Here is a 25,182-nt window from a genome sequence, read left to right as displayed (position 1 = left end):
GACTTTAGGCTTGCTTCACAGATCAGCTGTGTAGCAACCTTTGACAGGTACATTGTATTCTCAACTACTGACGCGAAATCAGAGGCGTAATTTCAGAAAGAAATGGGGATGGCAAAAAAGAAAAAAGAGACAAAATTGCCACTTAGGCCCCACTTCTAAAATAGTGGATCTACAAGCTGAGCATTGAGAGCTTGTAGAACAAATATATTCGCTATTTGTTTGGGTGGTTGAAACTTTAAAAAGGACGTGTCTGTACGTGCGTGAGCGTGCTTGTGTGTTGAATTACCAAGACCAGTGACACAAGTATTATTATTATTATTATTATATGTATTTTTGCAATGGTATTCTCACTATATACTATTATTCTCAAGCCATTATTATTTTAAAGTAATAACATTTTTACTTGAGTACAGTTTATGTGTTACTCTACCTCGGTGCATGTCCAAGACAACCTAAGAATAACTGGATTAAAGTTAACTACAGATGACAGTGAAGATACTCTACTGCTGTCTACATTCAGCAGCGAAGTGTGATGTCACTTCCGTGAAATGGCGTGAAATGTCGCCCTCTACGGGGTTCATGCTGGTATTGTTTTGTATTCAAATCGCCATTGAGGAATTTGCGATCACCGCATATAAGAACTGTGTTAAAAATATAAACACACCATGTGCGCGGACATGCTCTCAGCGACAGTCTGTCCCAGACACGAGTGTCTCTCTGTAGTTTCCAACATTTAGGACAGCGTTGATTACATTTTCTCTGACAACAGGCTATATCAGATATGAATGAATATCATAAACTATGCAGAACCCCCCCGCTGACAGAAACGCGCACATGGTGTGTTCATTTTTTTTAACACAGTCCTTATATGCGGCAATCGCAAATTTCCCAATGGCGATTTGAATACAAAACAATACCAGCATGAACCCCCTAGAGGGCGTCATTACGCACAAATAACGACATGGCTTCGTTTCTCTATTGTGAGCAGATACAACACATTGTTTGTGTCTTTCCAGTTGAAGTTCACAGAGATCAGTGATCTTACTGTGTGTGTGGAGGTCCAGGTTCATTACTGAAGACGGGCCCAAGTCCTTTAGAGCGGTCACTCTTCATAGACACACAGCTGGGTGTTGGAGACTCTGCTCTGTGGTCAACCCTTCTGGAATTAAAAACACACACACACACACACACACACACACACACACACACACACACACACACACACACACACACACACACACACACACACACACACACACACACACACACACACACAAAAGAAAAACACAGTTCAACACGATTAAATTGTCAAAGTTCCCCACTGACCATGAAGTGATTTGATACATTATTGTAGGTTTGACAATAGAACATTATTATTGTTTTACTAGTCCTCTAGCGTGGTTGTGTTGTGTATTGAGGTGAAAGTAGGAGGTGAGAAGTCTTGTAGGATAGTAGGATTTAACACACGGGTGACTACCGGTCTCTTAGGCCGATTTTGAGATTGCAAAGTGCAATAACTCTCCCCGTGAAGGTCTCAGAAATCCTTAGCGTTTATATAGTGTCATTTTCCCAAGCCTGTTTTTTCTGCTAAACCATGAAGTTAACATTGAAAGCGAGAGTATTTGAGAGGTCAATTGAAATGATAATTCACATTTGGAAGACAATAGAACCCCCGCTGGCAGCAGGGGGAAGAGGTGTTGAGCTCCTGGGCCAAAAGGGAGAGAATTAAACGGTCAAAATGAACGATAATTGCAGGCGGAGTGGTAGTTTTTCATTTTCAGTCACCCAAGTGTTAAGACGTATATGACTCCCATTGTAAGAATGGATTCAATGTTTGGAACAATCTAGAATGAGTGTGTCACAACTCTCTTCTTCTATGGTTCTGGGTGCAACTAGTGGACTTTCTGCTGATATCCTACTTCCCAGAATGCATCTGGCAACAGGACATAAACACTCTCACAGGAAGGCTTAATAAAACATGTATGTTTGTTAATACAGCATTTATCATGAGCGATGTTCTCTTTTTATAGGTCAAATATTTATATAACCTAGAGACAGACATAACCATTTGAACCTGAATGGATTTGGACACAGGTGTTCTTTGCAGTGGTATTCTCACTATATACTTTTATTCTCAAGCCATTATTATTTTAAAGTAATAACATTTTTACTTGAGTACAGTTTATTTTTTACTCTACCTCGGTACATGTCCAAGACAACCTAAGAATAACTATTTGGGCCTAACCTATAGTTAAGCCTAAATCAGAAATTAGCCTACAAAAACAAATATGTTGCTACATACTGTACATGTACTGTAAGCCCCTCCCAAACACAAAATGTGTTCCCGGCCTGAATGGGTTAAAGATCACTACAGCTGACAGTGAGATACTCTACTACTGTCTACATTGTGAGCAGATACAACACATTGTTTGTGTCTTTCCAGTTGAAGTTCACAGAGATCTATGATCTTACTGTGTGTGTGGAGGTCCAGGTTCATTACTGAAGACGGGCCCAAGTCCTTTAGAGCGGTCACTCTTCATAGACACACAGCTGGGTGTTGGAGACTCTGCTCTGTGGTCAACACTTCTGGAATCATAAAGATACACCACAATTAGCATATGGATAATTATTTTAGTTTCTTATTTTTTATTATTATGCTACATTATAAGTAAAACTAATCTTGAACACTGAGTCCATAGTTTTCATATGCATTTATTCATCAAATACAAATAATTGTCAACATTGAAACCTTGCACATTGAGTCTGATGAGTCTTATTACTGTATTGATTGTGGACATTTCCCAGACCTAAAATAGTAAATGTAATCATAAATTGCTTTTGCTCTCCATTGTTTTGAAGATCCTCAGTAGGTGAAATACCAGACTTTAGACTTGCTTCACAGATCAGCTGTGTAGCAACCTTTGACAGGTACATTGTATTCTCAACTACTGACGCTAAATCAGAGGCGTAATTTCAGAAAGAAATGGGGATGGCAAAAAAAAAAAAGAGACAAAATTGCCACTTAGGCCCCACTTCTAAAATAGTGGATCTACAAGCTGAGCGTTGAGAGCTTGTAGAACAAACATATTCACTATTTGTTTGGGAGGTTGAAACTTTAAAAAGGACGTGTCTGTACATAATAACAGTCCTGGTAACCTCCAACACCATAGCTGTAAGAGCCATTTGAGGCATCTTGTTATTGGTGTTGCCAGTGGCAGAGGAAAACATTTAAGGGGCTGTGGTCGTGTGTAGCGTTTGACCGTTCATTTATTTACTTATTTATTGTATGTCAAAGTAAAGGACTTAATAGGCTAATAAATATTATAATTTATGCACACAAGGAAACGTTTGGACTTCAGTTATTATGAGCACATGTCTGAACTCCCTCAGTAAGCAGTAGCACGTATAGGACTTGGACTTGGGCTCTACATTAGCTCACAAACTGACTCGCTTCAAGTTGACTGTTTTATTGGGAAGCAGTCAAACCAGGGCTCGTTTTGGACACACAGAGATCAGTGGTCTTACTGTGTGTGTGGAGGTCCAGGTTCATTACTGAAGTCTGGAGGATGTTGTTTAGACCAGTCACAATATTCATATTCATACAATGATCATTTGAATGAACACATAGACTCCTCTCCTCCCAATTACCCTGTCCCCGTCTCTTGACCATAATTATGTCCTCCACTTCCAACAATGCGACTGAGCCAAACCTGCTACAGAGCATGCTTTGGAGGCAATGGGCTTTGCTTTGGACTTTCTTAAAAAGCCATAACTAAGATTGCCAAATTATTGTAGTGGAGTAAAAGTACAATGACTCCAGGGGGGAGGGGGTAATTTTTAACGACACGTCCCTAAGTTAGATGTCCCAAACTTTGTCACAGGGTGGGTGTCAGCTAGGGGTACTTTCTGTTAAGTACTTTTCTCGTCAACCTACGTCTGTGGCCTGATTGCCTAATCAATGATTCTCGTCAATCTACCTCTGTGGCATGGAACGACTTAATTGTATAATGTAGCCGTTCAGATATCTTATTTTACATCAGTAGTGTTCATGTGAAATGGTTTGTTTAGGTTTATCTATTATAATTATAAAATCGCTATGATTTATCAGTCGTTTTCCACCGCAGATCACATCATTTACTCAAAGCAGACAGCAGCAGGAGTCATGTCCCTCCACGTCCATTCCAGACGCCGGAGGACCCGTGAGATCTGCCGGGGGCATAGAATGTCCGCTTTAGGTTAGACTAAGGGGAACCAGAATTCCTGATCAGGTGCATTCTGGGAATTGGAGTGTTTCTCTTCAGCCACGGCTGCCCCAGACAGTAAGCTACGGTTTTGTGCGTGTGCACGAGTGGAGTACGTGCGTGAGCGTGCTTGTGTGCGTGCGTGTGTTGAATTACCATGACCAGTGACACAAGTATTATTATTATTATTATATGTATTCTTTTGCAGTGGTATTCTCACTAGATACTTTTATTCTCAAGCCATTATTATTTTAAAGTCATAACATTTTTACTTGAGTACAGTTTATTTTTTACTCTACCTCGGTGCATGTCCAAGACAACCTAAGAATAACTGGATTAAAGATCACTACAGCTGACAGTGAGATACTCTACTACTGTCTACATTGTGAGCAGATACAACACATTGTTTTGTCTTTCCAGTTGAAGTTCACAGAGATCAATGATCTTACTGTGTGTGTGGAGGTCCAGGTTCATTACTGAAGACTGGCCCAAGTCCTCTAGAGCGGTCACTCTTTATAGACACACAGCTGGGTGTTGGAGACCTTGCTCTGTGGTCAACACTTCTGGAATTACACACACACACACACACACACACACACACACACACACACACACACACACACACACACACACACACACACACACAAAAGAAAAACACAATTCAACACGATTAAATTGTCAAAGTTCCCCACTGACCATGAAGTGATTTGATACATTACTGTAGGTTTGACAATAGAACATTATTATTGTTTTACTAGTCCTCTAGCGTGGTTGTGTTGTGTATTGAGGTGAAAGTAGGAGGTGAAAAGTCTTGTAGGATAGTAGGATTTAACTCACGGGTGACTACCGGTCTCTGAGGCCGATTTTGAGATTGCAAAGTGCAATAACTCTCCCCGTGAAGGTCTCAGAAATCCTTAGCGTTTATATAGTGTCATTTTCCCAAGCCTGTTTTTTCTGCTAAACCATGAAGTTAACATTGAAAGCGAGAGTATTTGAGAGGTCAATTGAAATGCTAATTTACATTTGGAAGACAATAGAACCCCCGCTGGCAGCAGGGGGAGGAGGTGTTGCGCTCCTGGGCCAAAAGGGAGAGAATTAAACGGTCAAAATGAACGATAAATGCAGGCGGAGTGGTAGTTTTTCATTTTCAGTCACCCAAGTGTTAAGACGTATATGACTCCCATTGTAAGAATGGATTCAATGTTTGGAACAATCCAGAACGAGCGTGTCACAACTCTCTTCTTCTATGGTTCTGGGTGCAACTAGTGAACTTTCTGCTGATATCCTACTTCCCAGAATGCATCTGGCACCAGGACATAAACACTCTCATAGGAAGGCATAATAAAACATGTATGTTCGTTAAAACAGCATTTATCATGAGCGATGTTCTCTTTTTATAGGTTAAATATTTATATAACCTAGAGACAGACATAACCATTTGAACCTGAATGGATTTGGACACAGGTGTTCTTTGCAGTGGTATTCTCACTATATACTTTTATTCTCAAGCCATTATTATTTTAAAGTAATAACATTTTTACTTGAGTACAGTTTATTTTTTACTCTACCTCGGTGCATGTTCAAGACAACCTAAGAATAACTATTTAGGGCTAACCTATAGTTAAGCCTAAATCAGAAATTAGCCTACAAAAACAAATATGTTGCTACATACTGTACATGTACTGTAAGCCCCTCCCAAACACAAAATGTGTTCCCGGCCTGAATGGGTTAAAGATCACTACAGCTGACAGTGAGATACTCTACTACTGTCTACAATGTGAGCAGATACAACTCATTGTTTGTGTATTTCCAGTTGAAGTTCACAGAGATCAGTGATCTTACTTTGTGTGTGAAGGTCCAGGTTCATTACTGAAGACGGGCCCAAGTCCTTTAGAGCGGTCACTCTTCATAGACACACAGCTGGGTGTTGGAGACCTTGCTCTGTGGTCAACACTTCTGGAATCATAAAGATACACCACAATTAGCATATGGATGATTATTTTAGTTTCTTATTTTTTATTATTATGCTACATTATAAGTAAAACTAATCTTGAACACTGAGTCCATAGTTTTCATATGCATTTATTCATCAAATACAAATAATTGTCAACATTGAAACCTTGCACATTGAGTCTGATGAGTCTTATTACTGTATTGATTGTGGACATTTCCCAGACCTAAAATAGTAAATGTAATCATAAATTGCTTTTGCTCTCCATTGTTTTGAAGGTCCTCAGTGGGTGAAATACCAGACTTTAGGCTTGCTTCACAGATCAGCTGTGTAGCAACCTTTGACAGGTACATTGTATTCTCAACTACTGACGCGAAATCAGAGGCGTAATTTCAGAAAGAAATGGGGATGGCAAAAAAGAAAAAAGAGACAAAATTGCCACTTAGGCCCCACTTCTAAAATAGTGGATCTACAAGCTGAGCATTGAGAGCTTGAGAGCTTGTAGAACAAATATATTCGCTATTTGTTTGGGAGGTTGAAACTTTAAAAAGGACGTGTCTGTACATAACAACAGTCCTGGTAACCACCAACATCATAGCTGTAAGAACCATTTGAGGCATCTTGTTATTGGTGTTGCCAGTGGCAGAGGAAAACATTTAAGGGGCTGTGGTCGTGTGTAGCGTTTGACCGTTCATTTATTTACTTATTTGTTTCATGTCAAAGTATAGGACTTAATAGGCTAATAAATATAATCATTTATGCACACAAGGAAATGTCTGAACTCCCTCAGTAAGCAGTAGCACGTATAGGACTTGGACTTGGGCTCTACATTAGCTCACAAACTGACTCGCTTCAAGTTGACTGTTTTATTGGGAAGCAGTCAAACCAGGGCTCGTTTTGGACACACAGAGATCAGTGATCTTACTGTGTGTGTGGAGGTCCAGGTTCATTACTGAAGTCTGGAGGATGTTGTTTAGACCAGTCACAATATTGATATTCATACAATGATCATTTGAATGAACACATAGACTCCTCTCCTCCCAATTACCCTGTGTCCCCGTCTCTTGACCATATGTCCTCCACTTCCAACAATGCGACTGAGCCAAACCTGCTACAGAGCATGCTTTGGAGGCAATGGGCTTTGCTTTGGACTTTCTTAAAAAGCCATAACTAAGATTGCCAAATTATTGTAGTGGAGTAAAAGTAAAATATTTGGATCCGAGATGTAGCAGTGGAGTAGACGTAAAAGTACTGTAAACTGGAAATACCCATAAATTACAGTAGTTAAGTACTACTTAGTTACTAACCCTTATGGAGTGGAGACAGTAGGAAGAGCCTTTTCAACTCTCCTAAAGTTGCATAACATGCGCACGGACGCACTGTCTGTCTGTGTCACCACTCGACAGTGAGTAGGCTATTGGATTCATTGCTGGTCAGATCAGATGAATCTATCAACCTTTCCTTATGAAGCAAATGCTATTTTTCAATATTCTTAAGTCAAGACATGGTATTGTAGGCCTACTGTTGGCATGAAAGATGATGACAGAAAGACCTTGTTGTGAAAGCAGTGTGCCACATGCAGACAGCCTGCGCGATTAGTCCAATAATTAATTCCCTTATGCGAGATTGAAGCGTTTTTTTTTCTTTCTTTCTTTTTAGCCTAAGCCTACTTTTTCATTCAATTCGTTTTCAGTCCCAACTATGCAGTGAGTAGGCCTAATAGACTACTTTAACTGTTGCTATTGGCTGTTTGTACACCTGCTTGTAATTTATGCATTAAAATGATTATGTCCGGTATTTTCGTCAGATGTCCGGTACATTTTTATCATGCCGGTCACGGTGACTGGCTGTTAAAAATCCTAGCGCGACCTCTGGTGTGTATATGGTACAGGAGGATTGTCTTACTTTAAGCGTGGAGGTCCAGGTTCATCTTTAGACCCACAGCTGGCTGTTGGAGACTCTGCTCTGTGGATGAGATGTTTGTCTCTTCCCTCCTCCTCCTCTCTCTCCACACACTCACTCATCTTTGGTCTTTATTTAACCTGTCAAGGTTAGCAGGAAATAGTAAATGATTAATGAATGAATACACAAAACACACACACACACACACACACACACACACACACACACACACACACACACACACACACACACACACACACACACACACACACACACGTGCTGTGAGCTTGGAGGTCGGCTATTTTCGGAGCTCGATACCACACTGAACTTAGCATAATCAAGTGAATACTGGAGATGTGGCGTAACGGCATGGATTTCTACACAGAGAGGGCATTTCTTTCAACATAAGATGCTGCATTCAAGTTCAGGAGAGTTTGGACAAGACAATTCTCTTGAATGCTGCCTTCAGGTATGGCATGGAAAGATGCTGCCTTCAGGTATGGCATGGAAAGATGCTGCCTTCAGGTATGACATGGAAAGATGCTGCCTTCAGGTATGACATGGAAAGATGCTGCCTTCAGGTATGACATGGAAAGATGCTGCCTTCAGGTATGACATGGAAAGATGCTGCCTTCAGGTATGACATGGAAAGATGCTGCCTTCAGGTATGACATGGAAAGATGCTGCCTTCAGGTATGACATGGAAAGATGCTGCCTTCAGGTATGACATGGAAAGATGCTGCCTTCAGGTATGACATGGAAAGATGCTGCCTTCAGGTATGACATGGAAAGATGCTGCCTTCAGGTATGACATGGAAAGAGGGCAAATGTTGTATTTCTTTCACCATACCTGGAGAGGGCACTTTTTTACAGAGGGATAAAAGGTCTATGTGTGCACAAGCCTGCACACGGACACGCGCGCGCGCGCACACACACACACACACACACACACACACACACACACACACACACACACACACACACACACACACACACACACACACACACACACACACACACACAGAGCAGCCACATTTCTAGAACAGTGTCAGTAATATTATGCCACTGACATATATTAACAATATTAACTGTGAGCTGCTTTGAGGCAACAATATCACCATCATAATGCTGAGACTACAGTAGATGCAGATGCATGCAGTAGCTCTTGTCAACCAAAAGGTGTCCTACTGCACCACAGAATTGAAATATCACAATAGAAGAACAGGGAGACACTCATGTTCCAACAGAACAAAGTAGACCTTTGAATATCATGTTAATAATACTATTGATTAACATTCTTTACCCTGGTTAAAATAATGTTTCATTCACTAAACCAAGTCATGGACTGCTGGCAGCTTTCAGCTTTGAGATGTCGGATAGTTCAGCAATTCCTTTGTATTAAAATATTTATTTTTCTTGATTGGATTGTTTTGATTGTAAATATGTTAATTGTACAATACCTTACTACATTCACAAACATTAAATAGTCAAAAGGAAACTAGTCTCGCGTGGCCAGACGGTTGCCTCCGCGATTTGGTCAAATGCTCCCAGCATACAGTCTGGCAGACCGGGGAAGAAATGATGAGTGCGAAGATGAAGCGGAAGTGAGGCCCCCACGTCACTTCCGTTTCCGTGTCACATCACACACATTTATCATTATATAAATACAAATCATATAAGCATGTTTAGCTTGCTGCTTAGCAGAAATTACATTTTAAAATATATTTTTTTGAACGTTAATGCCCGTTTTCGATACTCGCCGTTCGGGAGCTGTTCTACTGAACTATTCCACAACAATGTTGTGGAATAGTTGTCTGGCTACGCGAGACTAAAAGGAAACCAAACCACATCCTTAAAACAGCTTCCCCTCAACCATGTGGTTTATATTCAAGAGAAGCAGGGAGCAAGCAGCAGCCTGCTCTCTGCATGTTGCACATGTGGTCTGCAACGGAAACACTGTGTGTGTGTGTGTGTGTGTGTGTGTGTGTGTGTGTGTGTGTGTGTGTGTGTGTGTGTGTGTGTGTGTGTGTGTGTGTCTACACTACAGAATAACAGGATACAGTAGGCGGGATCTAGACTGGATGACACTGTTAACTCACAATGAAAACGAGTGGGAAAAGACTGCAGAGTGCAACTCTGAAGCAGCAGGTTTACCGTCATAAAAGGTCATAAATAATGATACCAAATACACGTGTCACTTATAGGGTTAAATAATCAACATAATTATGTAATAATGTTCTGCTGTGTCTAAATAAGCATTTTGCTGGTGACATCAATCATAAGATTCATAACCATATTAACCACAGAGAACAAGTACAGACAGGCAGACTAGACAACAGGGAGTGGTAGCTTTAGTAGAAACCAGAAGCATAAAGTAGCCTATAAACTGTTCCTGTGAGAACCAAGTGGTTCTAGTAGTGAATATTAAAACAACAACACCTACTTTACGTTAGCTTTTGGTCCTTATTGTGTTTTGTTTTGTCTTCCTCACATGTTGTCCTCACTGTCAAGTTCACAGTTGTTGTCGTGTCTCAAAATGGCTCCCTGAGATACGCTGTGCACTTTCATTTCCTTATACTGTGACTTTGACCCGCCTCTACAGCTCTAGGGCTACAGTCAGTTAGATCAGTGGTTCTCAACCTGCGGGTCGGGACCCCCAAATTATTTGGGGGGGTCCCCAGACGTTTAGCTAAATGTTAACATTGTTTTCTCTCTCAACAGTTAACAGACCAACATACATTATAACTTATAATGTATGTTGGTCTTATAATTTATAAGTGTATCTCACATTTATAAAGTGACAATTTAAAGACTTTAAAGACCTTTTTAGTACCTCTGGTCAAACATTGGTCAAATTGTCAAATATTAGAGGCAGACATTGTGAAAATAGCAGATCTAAATGCTCACAGAGCATGTAGATCTGCTATTTTCACAATGGAACAGATCGGGTCAAACCAAATGGGTAACACTTTACTATAAGGTACAAAGTAATACACTTAGTTAATGCTTAACTAACACTTTATTACTGATTAACTAATAGATCGGTTAATCATGAATTAATCATGAGAAATCATCAAGTAATGTTGGAATAGCTATTACTTAACTAACTTAATCTATCAGTAGTTAAGACTAAGTTAGTTAATAGTTAGTTAACATCAACCATATTATGGATGGTTTGTAGATCTGTTTGTTCTGGTCCAATATGGGAGACCCCTGGAAGTTTTAGACCAACCAGTATCACCGGGTCAACGCACTAATCCTACCCGCCTATGAAGCACTCATCCTGGGCATAGAATTGACCAGAAATAAACAGATCTACAAACCACCCATAATATGGTTGATGTTAACTAACTATTAACTAATATAGTCTTAACTACTGATAGATTACGTTAGTTAAGACAAGTAATAGCTATTCCAACATTACTTGATGATTTCTCATGATTAATTCATGATTAACCGATCTATTAGTTAATCAGTAATAAAGTGTTAGTTAAGCATTAACTAAGTGTATTACTTTGTACCTTATAGTAAAGTGTTACCACTAAGGGTAATGCCAACTGCCAACTCCTATAATTCCAAGTGCTTGTGCAGGGGGGTCCCCAGTTCAAATATGATTATTTGGGGGGTTGCTGCCTGAAAAGTTTGAGAACCACTGAATTAGATGATATCATGTCATCTATTCTACACAGAGGAACCAACACATAATAGTCAGGGAACGAGGTGGGCAAATCCCACATGTTTCTTACAGTCATACTCTCATTCCAACCCCCAAGTTATTATGTTATGAGTAGCCTATGCTATGACTGTAGTCAGTGTTTAAACACACAATAGAAGATCATTCAGCTGACTGACGTGAGGACAGGATTCACCCTGCATGAAAACAAGTTCAAATACAACGCCATGCATTTGTTGTCTTTTTACTGTAGGAACACTATAGCCCAGTGGTTCTCAACCTTTTCAGACCGCGACCCCCCAAATAATCATATTTTAACTGGGGACCCCCCCACCCTGAACCGTTACATTTTGTATAACACGGTTTGATTGGGACAACAGCAGATCTACATGCTCACCACGCCTCGCAACAAAACATTGTGAGCATGTAGCCATGTAGATCTGCTATTTTCACAATTTCTGCCTTTAAAATTTGACAATTTGGCCAATGTTTAATTTGTCATTTTAGAAGCATTAAAAAGTCCTTAAATTGTCACTTTAGAAGTGTGCAGATACCCTCTCCTTATGTTGGTTTGTTTACTGTTGAGAGAGAAAACAATGTTTCACATTAAGTTAATCATCTGGGGACCCCCCTAAAATAATTTGGGCCCCCCCTGGGGGTCCCGACCCACAGGTTGAGAACCACTGCACTAGCCTGTTCACACAGACAGACAGACTGGCAGACAGACAGACAGACAGACAGACAGACAGACAGACAGACAGACAGACAGACAGGCATGTCAGACACACAGACAAGAGAGTCTTTTCACTGCAGTTTATGACTCATTTCGCCTACCCCCAATTCTGCTGTCAGACTGTCCATGTTTGCATATTATCTCTTTGTCATTTAAAGTTTTACTATGTAACTTTTTTTATAAAACAAATCTTAAAATTGTCCTAACTGTTAAATCGCTAAAGTTTTAGAACACCCACTCCGTTATTTTCAGCTTCTGAAGCCTTCTCTTTATATGTTTTCTATGATCCTGGCCGTGGACCGGTTTTCGCGCCATGATGACGTAATCTGCATCATCTGTATACGTTGTGTATACGTTGCCCAATCACATCGCCGATCATGCACACATGGTACACTACCGGCCAATGCAGCGCATCTTGAAGTGGGGTCGCCATATTTGTAGTCGCCCGTGTGTCTCTTTACTCAAAAGCTAATCTCGCCTACCAGGCAGGGTGAAGTCGTCCGTTTCTCCGGAATGCCTGAACGCCCAGGAACCAGGGACCCCTCTAAAGATAGCTCTCGGCGTTGTGGAGGCAGACGCGGGGGTGTGAAGGTACGAAAAACGGGCGAAAGACGCGAACGCGACCGCGGTTTGCTATATGGCTACTGACCACTAGTTGAGAATCTTACACAGTATAGCTTTAAGTATTATAGTGACTGTGACAGTGGTGTTACCTGGCTGTCAAACGGTGACCATTAGTCCTACACATGGCTATGCACTCCATAGTAACCACATCAATAGTTTTAGGCGAATCTGCCTGACACCAATAAAATAAACAGAAGCAGATTTACAGTGGAAAGGGGAGGTGAGGATGGGCTTAGATAGATGTCGTTCATATCCAGTCTATATTCTTAATCGTATTTACGGTGTTATAGCCATATTTTGAGCGGTGCCACCGTTTGCCACGTACGGTCTCCTCTCCTCAGCATGTTACTAGGACAACGACCGACGCGTCTCGAGATAAACTGTTCTCGAGATGAACTATAACCGGCATGTATCTTTCTCACTGACTGCTACTACTGCTGCTGCTACTACTGCTGTTGTTGTTAATGTTGTTTTGTTGTCATAACACCCCCTATATTTCCGCCCCTGCCCAGGTTTTGAAGATGCATTCAAAACGGTCGTGAAGTTCTATTAACAACTCGGCCATAATTATGATTAGGCTAGATATCTGGCCAAGGTTTAGCCTAAACGTCTATCTCTGACATTCTCTGTCGCTATACTCTCCCAAAACTATAACTGACATTCAAGTGCAATTCTCCTCCTCCAACAACATGGCTGTAGCCTACCAACATAAAAACATAAAACATAAAGTTAAGTGCAGTCAGTGATTACACTAAACTAAAACATAAATATAAAGTACAGTCAGTGATTACCCTAAACAGGTAGCAGTCCCTCCGTAACGTCGCGGGTGTTCCATAATATTCCATAGGCATGTAAAGACGAGTTGTTGGGTTATCCAGTCTGTGCGTGTTTCCTTTCTGCTCCGACTCTGCGACAAGCACTTTAAACACCTCCCCCTCCCTCTCTCTCTCTCTCTCTCTCTCTCTCTCTCTCTCTCTCTGTGTGTGTGTGTGTGTGTGTGTGTGTGTGTGTGTGTGTGTGTGTGTGTGTGTGTGTGTGTGTGTGTGTGTGTGTGTGTGTGTGTGTGCATGCGTGCGTGCGTGTGTGTGTGTCTCCACCCCCCCTCTCTCTCTCTCATGGCCATTGGCCAACTGCTGCTGAAGACACGTGATTTACAGTAAAGTAGAGAGAGGGAGGGAGGCAGGGAGATTTGGCACATCAAAGCATTATGATTATGAATACCACAAAATAATAAACTAATGACAGAGTACAGCATCTTGCAATGGGCCTGGTGTACAAGATACACTACACCTCCAAGATACCCTTGTACCTGACAAACTACTTCTTAAAGGTCAAGGATGTTCACGATCACAACACCAGAGGCAGCTCCACTAATCATGATCAACCTAAATTTACCACTAAACAAGGCTCTAATTTGTTCTTCTGCTATACCACCAACATGTGGAACGCCCTACCGCAGGCCTTAAAGGAGAGCAAATCCCTAGCCTCCTTCAAATTGTTCTGAAAAGTCACCTTCAGGCCTGACTAAGCCCCCATCTGTTGTTTTTATTGCCCCGTTTGCCTTGGCATGACAGGGGTGAAAACAGACCCATCCCAAGGAGGATAACACAGGAATCGGCTTTTTTTTTTTTTATTATTATTTTCTTTTCTGCTTTTGTAATTGATGTTATCCTAAGCAAAGTAGGCCTACTCTGTTCTATCCTTCTGTCTTTCAATGTTATATGAGATACATAAAGCGGTTTCCTGTGGAAATAAGCCATAAAGCTTACTAGGATCTCCTTTTACGTAATTTACCTTGTACCAGTGATTTGCGCTGTCATGAAACTGTACTTTTTTTCTATTGCAAACTGCTAATAAACCCTTCAATCAATCAATACCGTAGATCAGGGGTCTTCAACGTTTTCAGGCCGGGGACCCCCAAACTGATGGAGAGATGGAGCAGGGACCCCCTACCACCTCGTAGGGTGGGGGGGTGGGGGCTACGACATATCGTAGGGTGGGGGGGTGGGGGCTACGACATATTTTTTATTTTAAACATGTACAAGTTACAGCAAGCAGGGTTAGGGTTAGGGCCGTACCACTACCATTTCTAAATATACTACTTATTAACTGAGAACCAATGTCAATAATATCAACAATCTGTCAATTGCATAGTAATCATGTATTCAAGCTATTCAAAAATGGATAGAATCATGATTTATTTTTTAACATAAATGTGAAAAATGGAAAAAAAAAAAAAAACTTTTTTTTTTTTTTTTTTTTTTTTAAGCAATAATTTCGCGGACCCCCTGCAGTACCTCCGCGGACCCCCTAGGGGTCGCGGACCCCCTGTTGAAGACCCCTGCCGTAGATAAAATAACACAGCATTTTTGTAGTGAAAGTCAACATTTTGGAATTGACATGACTTGGCGTCACTGGTTCGATCCCCGATCCGGACGACCTTTGCCACATGTCATTCCCTATCTCTCTCCCCATTTCCTGTCAGTCTACTGTCCTATCAAATAAAGCCCCCCCCCCCCCCCCCCCCCCCAAAAAAAGAAATACATGTGGAAAGAGTTGAGGAGGAGTGGCTTATTGTCTGAAACCCATTGCTCATGAGGGTGAGGAGTGGACATGTTTGTGTGTGTGTGTGTGTGTGTGTGTGTGTGTGTGTGTGTGTGTGTGTGTGTGTGTGTGTGTGTGTGTGTGTGTGTGTGTGTGTGATAATTAAACAAAGTAAAGTTGATCAATCTAAAATCAAACCTCCAGTTTTAACCAAACAGACAATAATGAGTTGTCTCATATACAGCATGTTGACTATAGAAGTTATTAGATATTAGTAGTAATTATAGGCTAAGTACGTACTTATACTTACTTTACTTATACATTATTAAGGACTTATACTTACTTTACTTACTAGTAAGACACCTAAGTCTATATAACTTCTAGACTAAAAATGTCAGTGCAGTGTGGCTGGTTCTACAGACAGGGACCTCCATATATGGGCATAAAAGGCATTGTATGTAGCCATATGGGTATGCCCATATCAAGTAGGGGAACCACACTAACATAATCCCTATTATGCCCATATATGGAGATCCCTGTCTGTAGAACCAGCCACACTGGTTAGACTGACATGTATAGTCTATTAGGTTAGACTGACAAGTCTGACATATACATATTGGCATTCACAGAGTATCAATATTAAAAATGCTATATTTGATATTGACTTGGATTGTCATTGTTGACTAAATCCAAAAGGAAACGTTTTTTATTTAACTAACAAGTGACTGTGGAACTGAATTATTACACAATATTAATTTCTGATCCAAACTCAAATAATTAGTAGTGAATAATTGTTGTCATAATTATTACAGTTTCTTAAATGCTTCTTTCAAGAGAAGCTCATGGAGGAAACTTTAAGGAAGAGAGGAGAGCAGTCTTTTCCTGCCTCTCCTCTGTCTGCAGCTGAAACAACGGTGTCGGGTGTCACTAACATGTGAGGCACTGCAGAGCAAAACACAACGTATGGCATAACTTTCTTACTCTGTGTGCAGTTATTGTGCATGCCATGGCCACGCACTCAATTATTATTATATACAATTATTATATTGTTTTAACATTTTAACATTTTGACAGTTCTAGTTTTTACAACTATGCCTAAACCTAACCTTAAAGGAGTATTTCACCCCTAACATGACTTTTTTTTTTTTTTTTGGTTGTTGCACACACTTCTCACGTAAAATCTCAAAGCATCAACCTATAACATACAGATGTCAATTACACATCACCTTGCTGAAGCAGCTCCGCGGAGGCGGAGGCGGAGCCCCGGGGGTGGATGAGATCCGCCCTGGGTATCTCAAGGCTCTGGATGTTGTAGGGCTGTCTTGGTTGACACGTCTCTGCAACATTGCGTGGACATCGGGGGCAGTGCCTTTGGAGTGGCAAACCGGGGTGGTGGTACCCATCTTTAAGAAGGGGGACCAGAGGGTGTGTTCCAACTACAGGGGGATCACACTCCTCAGCCTCCCCGGTAAGGTCTTCGCGAAGGTACTGGAGAGGAGGGTCCGGTCGATAGTTGAACCTCGGATCGAGGAGGAGCAATGTGGTTTTCGTCCTGGCCGTGGAACCATGGACCATCTCTTTACCCTCTCTGGGGTGCTAGAGGGGGCATGGGAGTTTGCCCAACCAGTCCACATGTGTTTTGTGGATTTGGAAAAGGCTTACGACCGTGTCCCCCGAGGTATCCTGTGGGGGGTGCTCCAGGAGTATGGGGTTGATGGCGCGTTGCTAAGGGCCATTCAATCCCTGTACCGAAGGAGTGTGAGTCTGGTCCGTGTAGCCGGCAGTAAGTCGGACCTGTTTCCGGTGGGAGTTGGACTCCGCCAAGGCTGCCCTTTGTCACCGGTTCTGTTCATAATTTTTATGGACAGAATTTCTAGGCGCAGCCGGGGGGCGGAGGGTGTCGAGTTCGGTGGCGGGAGGATCTCATCCCTGCTTTTTGCGGATGATGTGATCCTCTTTGCTGCTTCGAGCAACGACCTCCAGCTCTCCCTGGGGCGGTTCGCCGCCGAGTGTGAAGCGGCCGGGATGAGGATCAGCACCTCCAAGTCCGAGGCTATGGTTCTCAGCCGGAAAAGGGTGGAGTGCCCACTCCAGGTCGGGGAGGTGGCCCTGCTTCAAGTGGAGGAGTTCAAGTACCTCAGGATCTTGTTCACGAGTGATGGAAGGAGGGAGCGGGAGATTGACAGGCGGATCGGGGCAGCGTCCGCAGTAATGCGGACGCTGCACCGGTCCGTTGTGGTGAAAAGAGAGCTGAGCCGCAAGGCAAAGCTCTCGATTTACCGGTCAGTCTACGTCCCAATCCTCACCTATGGTCATGAGCTTTGGGTAATGACCGAAAGAATGAGGTCGCGAGTACAAGCGGCCGAAATGAGTTTCCTCCGCAGGGTGTCTGGGCTAAGCCTTAGAGATAGGGTGAGGAACTCAGACATCCGGGAGGGACTCGGAGTAGAGCCGCTGCTCCTACACGTCGAGAGGAGCCAGTTGAGGTGGGTCGGGCATCTGGTTAGGATGCCTCCCGGACGCTTCCCTGGGGAAGTGTTTCGGGCACGTCCAACCGGGAGGAGACCTCGGGGTCGACCCAGAACACGCTGGAGAGATTATATCTCTCAGCTGGCCTGGGAACGCCTCGGGATCCCCCCGGAGGAGCTGGTGGAAGTGGCTGGGGAGAGGACTGTCTGGGCTTCCCTGCTGAGGATACTGCCCCCGCGACCCGGACCCTGACCGGAAAAGCGGAAGAAGACGAGTACGAGTACGAGTACGAGTACTTGTCGAAACACTACACAATGTTCAGTTGTTGCACACACTTCTCACGTAAAATCTCAAAGTATCAACACACAACACACAACTATTCAAAACTCTACACATTCAAGTCTGATGTCAATTACACAAGCACCTTGTTGTATAAACACTATTGCACAACTGAACATTGAGACAGGAACCAGAGACAGTGATGGGCACAAAATACAAAAATTATTTGAAATACAAAGATACTATCTTAATGACACTATCCTGGTCAATATTAGACCAAGTACTGACCAAGTATTTAGATTTTTTTCAAAATACTTTTTTTATATTTTTTGCCCATCTCTGACCGGAGGCATGATGCCTAAATCTACTGTAGGCTAAATCATGTACCCAAATAAAACTTTTTGTATGCATATTTGTGTGCTGTTTTATGTTTGACTATATAAAAAAAGTAGGCCAACGCTGAGTAATTTTACAAAAGGAGAAATAGCTCATTCTCCAGAGTCAATGTCATTCATATGGTGTGTTCCAATTCAATGGTGTGTTTTAAATTTTGCACTCCAGTGTGCTGTAAATGCTTGGTAGTGTGCAGCAAATGCTTAGTTGTGTGTACTGAATGAATGGTATGTGTCATTTGAAAATATGGCGTGTGTACCAAATGAAAACACAAGTCCATTTTGTGAACACAGTTACACTAAGACACCATGCTTCTCCTCTCCTCTCCTCTCCTCTCCTCTCCTCTTCTCTTCTCTTCTCTTCTCTTCTCTTCTCTTCTCTTCTCTTCTCTTCTCTTCTCTCCTCTCCTCTTCTCTTCTCTTCTCTTCTCTTCTCTTCTCTTCTCTTCTCTCCTCTCCTCTCCTCTCCTCTCCTCTCCTCTCCTCTTCTCTTCTCTTCTCTTCTCTTCTCTTCTCTTCTCTTCTCTTCTCTTCTCTTCTCTTCTCTCCTCTCCTCTTCTCTTCTCTGTGATATATTGGTAGAGAGCCCACCTGCAAAGCAGAAGTTTCAGGGTTCCATTCCAGGCCCTGCTACTGTGTCACCATGAACCTCCAACTGTGATAGAGGTCACATAGGAGGAGCTAAATGTTTCCCCAGGATCAACTATATCTAATCATAATTAATGGGTGGGGGTGTCTACAAAGTTTTAAAGACAAATTCTTATAAAGAATAATGGAGTGTTGGTCTGAATTGATCAGTGGTTCTCAACCAATCCACATAGGTAGAAGAATAAAAGTCTGCACACCGATTTATGCTCCCAATGATAAAAGTTTACTTGTGGTAACGTTTCGAGCCTAACGGCTCTTCATCAGACCTTCACAATAGCAGTGTAGACATGCATTTATCTAGTCAGTGTGTCATCCCACACCTGTGGGCCATAGACCAATCAGTCCCCAATCAGTGTCCCATGTTCAATGTCACCAATACATATTACATGTCTTGTATTTGTACCTCATACATCGTATACATTATATACATACATATACATAACCAATTCTGTTCCCAAGAATTACAAATATACAAATACAAAAGGACTCAGGCCCTTAGGCCATCATAATGCTACCTAAAAGAGGCGCCTCTTGTCTATTGTAGAGATTAGTAAACATGGGACAAAAACACCTTAATATACTAGTAAGACACCTCAGGGTGACATGCGCCAATTCTTGACTATCTGGCCAACCACAGTGTTTCTCTGACGATTCTAGTTGTTATCATTCTGGGGGGAGTTTGTTCATGTTTTTGTGAGGGTATCAACCCTAGGAGACCATGCAAACTCCACACAGAAAGGCCCTATCGCCAACCCCACCAAGGGTGTGAGCGATGGGGCCTAAACATGGAAATGTGGAGAACACTATATGGAGATAGTCCAGTCCATCATGTCATAATGGGACTACCGTCATAGACAGTAGCCATTGTTAGGCCGGAGTCAATGGCTGTGTCTATGACGGTAGTTCCATATGACATATTGGACTAGACTATCTCCATATATAGTGTTATCCACATCTCCATGTTAGGACTCATATATGGGCATAAAAAGTATGTCATGTGACATCACTTCCTGTACAGACAGTCAGCCATTGACTCCGGATTAACAATGGCTACTGTCTATGACGGTAGTCCCATATGACATATTGGACTAGACTATCTCCATATATAGTGTTATCCACATCTCCATGTTTAGACAGCCAATGACTCCGGCCTAACAATGGCTACTTTCTATGACGGTAGTCCCATATGACATGATGGACTGGACTATCTCCATATATAGTGTTATCCACATTTCGTGTAGCCGCCCTGTACAGGAAGTGATGTCACAACTCGCTGACATCACACTGACATCACAGAGGATACGGAAGGACGGTCACGAGGATACGGAAGGAAGGAAGGAAGGAAGGAAGGAAGGACACTCAAGCGACACGATTCTTCAGAGTATATGCGACCTTCGGTCGCAATTACAATATACACAGGAGAGACTGTTATACTAGAGGAAATAAACAAACAGGGCAGTACTTCAATTGAAAAAAGAAAACACCAGATGTATATGAACATCAGAAATAGACAACAAACACAAACACTGTGTCTGTCAGTACCCAGATCCATATAGGCCCAAATCCAGCAGAGACCCCCTATAGGAAGGGTCTAATATCGTAGTCCTCATTAAGGCCCTTAGGAGCTAGAGTCTGCAATGTGTGAATCCAAAAAAGTTCCCGTTTTAACAGCATGTTATTAATGTTTCCCCCTCTGCATGGTAGTTGTATTGATTCGATACCTGTGTATCTAAGCATAGAGACAGTGTGTCCTGCTTTAGAGAAGTGTACAGCCACAGGGCTAGTGATAACATTGTTTCTAATTGTACTGCGATGTTCTGCAATGCGGGTTTTTCAATGGTCGTGAGGTTTTCCCAATATACGCCAGCCCACAAGGGCACTTCAACATATATATCACATTGGCTGTTGAGCATGAAATTATGCCTTTGATTTTGAATTTCTTCCCTGTATGGGGATGGTTAAACGAGTTAGATTTGCGTGTTAAGTTACACTGTTGACATCGGCCACAGGGGCAATTTCCAGCTGGGTTGTCACTAAGAAAGTGTGAGGGTGCTGGGGGGGGGCAAATCAGCCCTCACCAGCATGTTACGCAGATTGGGGGCCCTCTTGTGTACCACCCGGGGGGGTTGGGGTAAACATTTTTTTAGCACGGGATCTGTGTTGATAATATACCAATGTTTCTTTATGGCCTTTTCTATATTGTTGGATACAGGTGAGTAGTCAAGTGCACAGAACACTCTGGGTTCGGTCTGCTTAGGCCGCTTACTGGTAAGGCACTCAGCCTGTGTAGTGCCAGAGAACCGTGATGCTGCATTCTTTATCCAGGCTTCTTTATAACCTCTCTTCCGGAAGCGTTCCTCCAAGTCCTTGGCCTGGGTATTGTAGTCTTCGTTGGCACTGCAGATCCGTCTGATGCGGTTGAACTGGGAGATGGGGAGATTCCTTTTGAGAGGGAGAGGATGATATGAGTCACCATGTAAAAGAGAGTTCCTGTCTGTGGGTTTTCTGTATAAATTCGTTTTCAGGCCATTGTTTTCCTTGATTATTAGAATGTCCAAAAAAATCATTTCCTTGACACTTGCATCCATAGTAAATTGTAGATGTCTATTTTGAGCGTTCATAAATTCATGGAATTCCTTTAGCAGGGGCTCTGTTCCTGACCAGATAAGGAAAATATCATCCAGGTATCTCCTCCAATTGGTGATGTATCTTAAATATGGATTTACCTGGTGATTAAAGATGATGTCCTGCTCATATAGTCCCACATATAGGGAGGCAAAGCTAGGGGACATCCTGGATCCCATGGCCACGCCTGACGTCTGTAAATAGAAGGAATCGCCAAATAAGAAATAGTTGGATATTAGGACATCTTTAATGAGACCCACTAAGCAGTCTGTGCTTGGGTTGCAGTCAGCTCTCAGATCAAAAAAAGTCTTAGTAGCCTGTAGGCCCCCTTCAAAGGGTACATTCGTATACAGGGACTCAATGTCCATTGTTACCAAAATGTCTGTTTCCTCCACCTGTTGGATTGATTTTATCATATTAATAAAATCCATGGAGTCTCGGGTATAGGAGGGCAAAGTGGTTACTAGAGGTTGGAGGAAAAAGTCCACAAAGGCTGACATATTTTCAGTCAGGGAGCCTATATGGCCGAAATGATGGGTCTGCCCGGAGGGATCTCTGTGATTTTTTTATGTACCTTGGGAAGGGTATAGAAAACCGGCGTAATGGGAAAATCCACCTTCATAAATTCATGTTCAGCTTTGGTGATGATCCCTTGTTCTAATAAGTTATTCAGACCATCGTGGATAGATTTCTTGGTGTCTGCAATAGGGTTATTCTCCAATTTCTTATAGAATTTTTTATTTGCCAGTTGTCTCAATATTTCCCCCTCATAGTCATCCCTCTTAAGAATCACTATGGCACCCCCCTTATCGGCACTCTGGATAACTAATGTTTTATCCTTTTTTAAGTTATTTAGTTACTCCAGTTCCTCTTTTGTCATGTTGTCAGCCAATTTGTATTCTTTTCTCTTACTGCAGATGGCAGCGACATCCCTTTCTACCAACTGGCAGTAGGTGTCTAGAGAAGAGTTTCTGAATTTATGAGGTATAAATTTAGATTTACCTCTCAACCAATCCACAACATCATCATATTAGAACTGGGAGTGGGGCGAAATCAGGAGAGAAAGACAAACACAAGTGTGTGCTGTAACGTAACACCATCCCCACCCTGTGTGTGTGTGTGTGTGTGTGTGTGTGTGTGTGTGTGTGTGTGTGTGTGTGTGTGTGTGTGTGTGTGTGTGTGTGTGTGTGTATCCAAGGCGCTTTACAAAGATTGTGCATTACATTCACCCATTCACACACACACACACACACACACACACACACGCAAACACACACACACACACACACACACACACACGCAAACACACACACACACACACACACACACACACACACACACACCTAAACGTCCTCAAGTGCTCTTGGCATGGTGCCAGACTGCACCCATCTCTCTGTGAGTCAAACCAGTCCAACAGCAACAGACCAGAGACAAACACACAGAAAGACAGGACCAAACACACAGAGACAAACACACAGAAAGACAGGACCAAACACACAGAGACAAACACACAGAAAGACAGGACCAAACACACAGAGACAAACACACAGAAAGATAGGACCAAACACACAGAGACAAACACACAGAAAGACAGGACCAAACACAACACAGCTTTTCCTCCTCTCTAAGGCCTCCCATACATGACATGGATTCTAGTATAAAAACATTTTACTGCAAAAGTGGTGAAATTGATATAAAGTTATAAGCTAAACCCAAACTAAAAATAAGCCTTGGAGGCTGATCACTGATCACTGATCACTGGCACACTGGCAGAAGAGTGAGAAAATCCTAGTCCACTCACATCTACAGTTCATACAAATGACATCCTGTAAGATGAGGGATGTCCTTTAAGCCTTGGTTCTCTAACCTTTACATGCCAAGGACCCCTAAATGTATGTTTGGCCGAGGACCCCCATCTGAAAATGATTTTGAACAGGGACCCCCAGAAGAGAGCATTTGTGTTAAACAATTTTCACAATTATTCTAAATATTCTAAATATTTTCGATATTTTTTTCAAATATCTTCAAACACCTACAAGCTGTGGTGAGCTTGTAGATCTGCTATTTTTGGATAGCCAACATAACAATGGATAACGTGGTTCAATTGATTGTGATGCTATGTTAACTACTTTTCCTGGGGACCCTCCCAAGGACCCCTGGGGGTCCCCAGACCTCACTTTGAGAACCAATGGCTTAGAACATTAGAGCCACAATAATTGTAACCTATTGTATAATTCACAAATAGCAGATGTACAAGCTCACAGCACATCACAAGCTTGTACATGTGCTATTTTGTAAGTAATTTCAAGAACAAAAAACATGCACAAACAGGCAAACTAAATATAATGTTTTTTTTTTTTTTTTTTTTTTTTTGCTACATGATGCTGCACTGAGATGCCACCCTGTGGTCACATTGGGTAACTACACTTCAGTGATAACAACAATAATCAGTCAATGATGAAAGTCATGCAAAAACCAACACACTGACTGAACTGAGACGGTTGGTTCTGGAGAATGAATAAATGGAAACACATGGACCTGTAAGGGTCCATTTAGAACCCACTGGAACCCTGGGGGTCCCTGGACCCCAGTTTGAGAAACACCGTACTGAGCTCATTTCCTATGTTCCCCAGGTTCTATGTTCCCTATTTACCCCCGCAAAAAAAGGTTCTATGTTCCCCAGGTTCTATGTTCCCCACTTATCCCCACCTACACGTACCCCTGGGTACTTTGAAAACCACTGGCCTTGCGTATAGTTCATAGAGAAAAGAATGAAAACAAACGTGCCTCGATCTTGTAAGTTCAAGAGAATCATTTATCAGATCAAGGTTTGGGTCATGACTGAGACCTTCCCCTTTCTTATGTTGTGTTAATAGGATATTATTTTGACCACTCTGAGTATAATAGTTGTTATGTTATGTTCCTGTGGTCTGGTAGGACACCTACAGGTTGACAAAGGTACTGCAGTAAAACAGGCTGATGTTAAATCAGAACATTGGAACATTAATCTTCTTTTACATGTTTGGACGATATACAGTATTATAATACAGTATGACGTTGTATGACATCATGTATTGATCATTGTGTTTATGGCAGAAGAA

The 25,182-nt window shown here is 42.1% G+C and overlaps 1 protein-coding gene across 1 annotated transcript in view; it reads right to left on the bottom strand.

Moving 5' to 3' along the window:
* Positions 1-17,243, bottom strand: part of LOC308290307 (protein NLRC3-like) — a gene marked incomplete at both ends in the record, with an annotated part of 35,105 nt that extends 17,862 nt beyond the window's left edge. The window contains one exon of the mRNA XM_080732093.1: positions 16,888-17,243. Within this exon, the coding sequence (XP_080588219.1) occupies positions 16,888-17,243 (356 nt within the window). The remainder of the gene's footprint in view (positions 1-16,887) is intronic.
* Positions 17,244-25,182: the final 7,939 nt, after the last annotated feature.

Source organism: Nannobrachium achirus (genome assembly GCF_963921795.1).
Source record: "Nannobrachium achirus genome assembly, chromosome: 1".
NCBI lineage: Eukaryota > Metazoa > Chordata > Actinopteri > Myctophiformes > Myctophidae > Nannobrachium > Nannobrachium achirus.
Note: the sequence above shows the minus strand (reverse complement) of the source record. Positions and strands in the feature narration are given on the sequence as shown.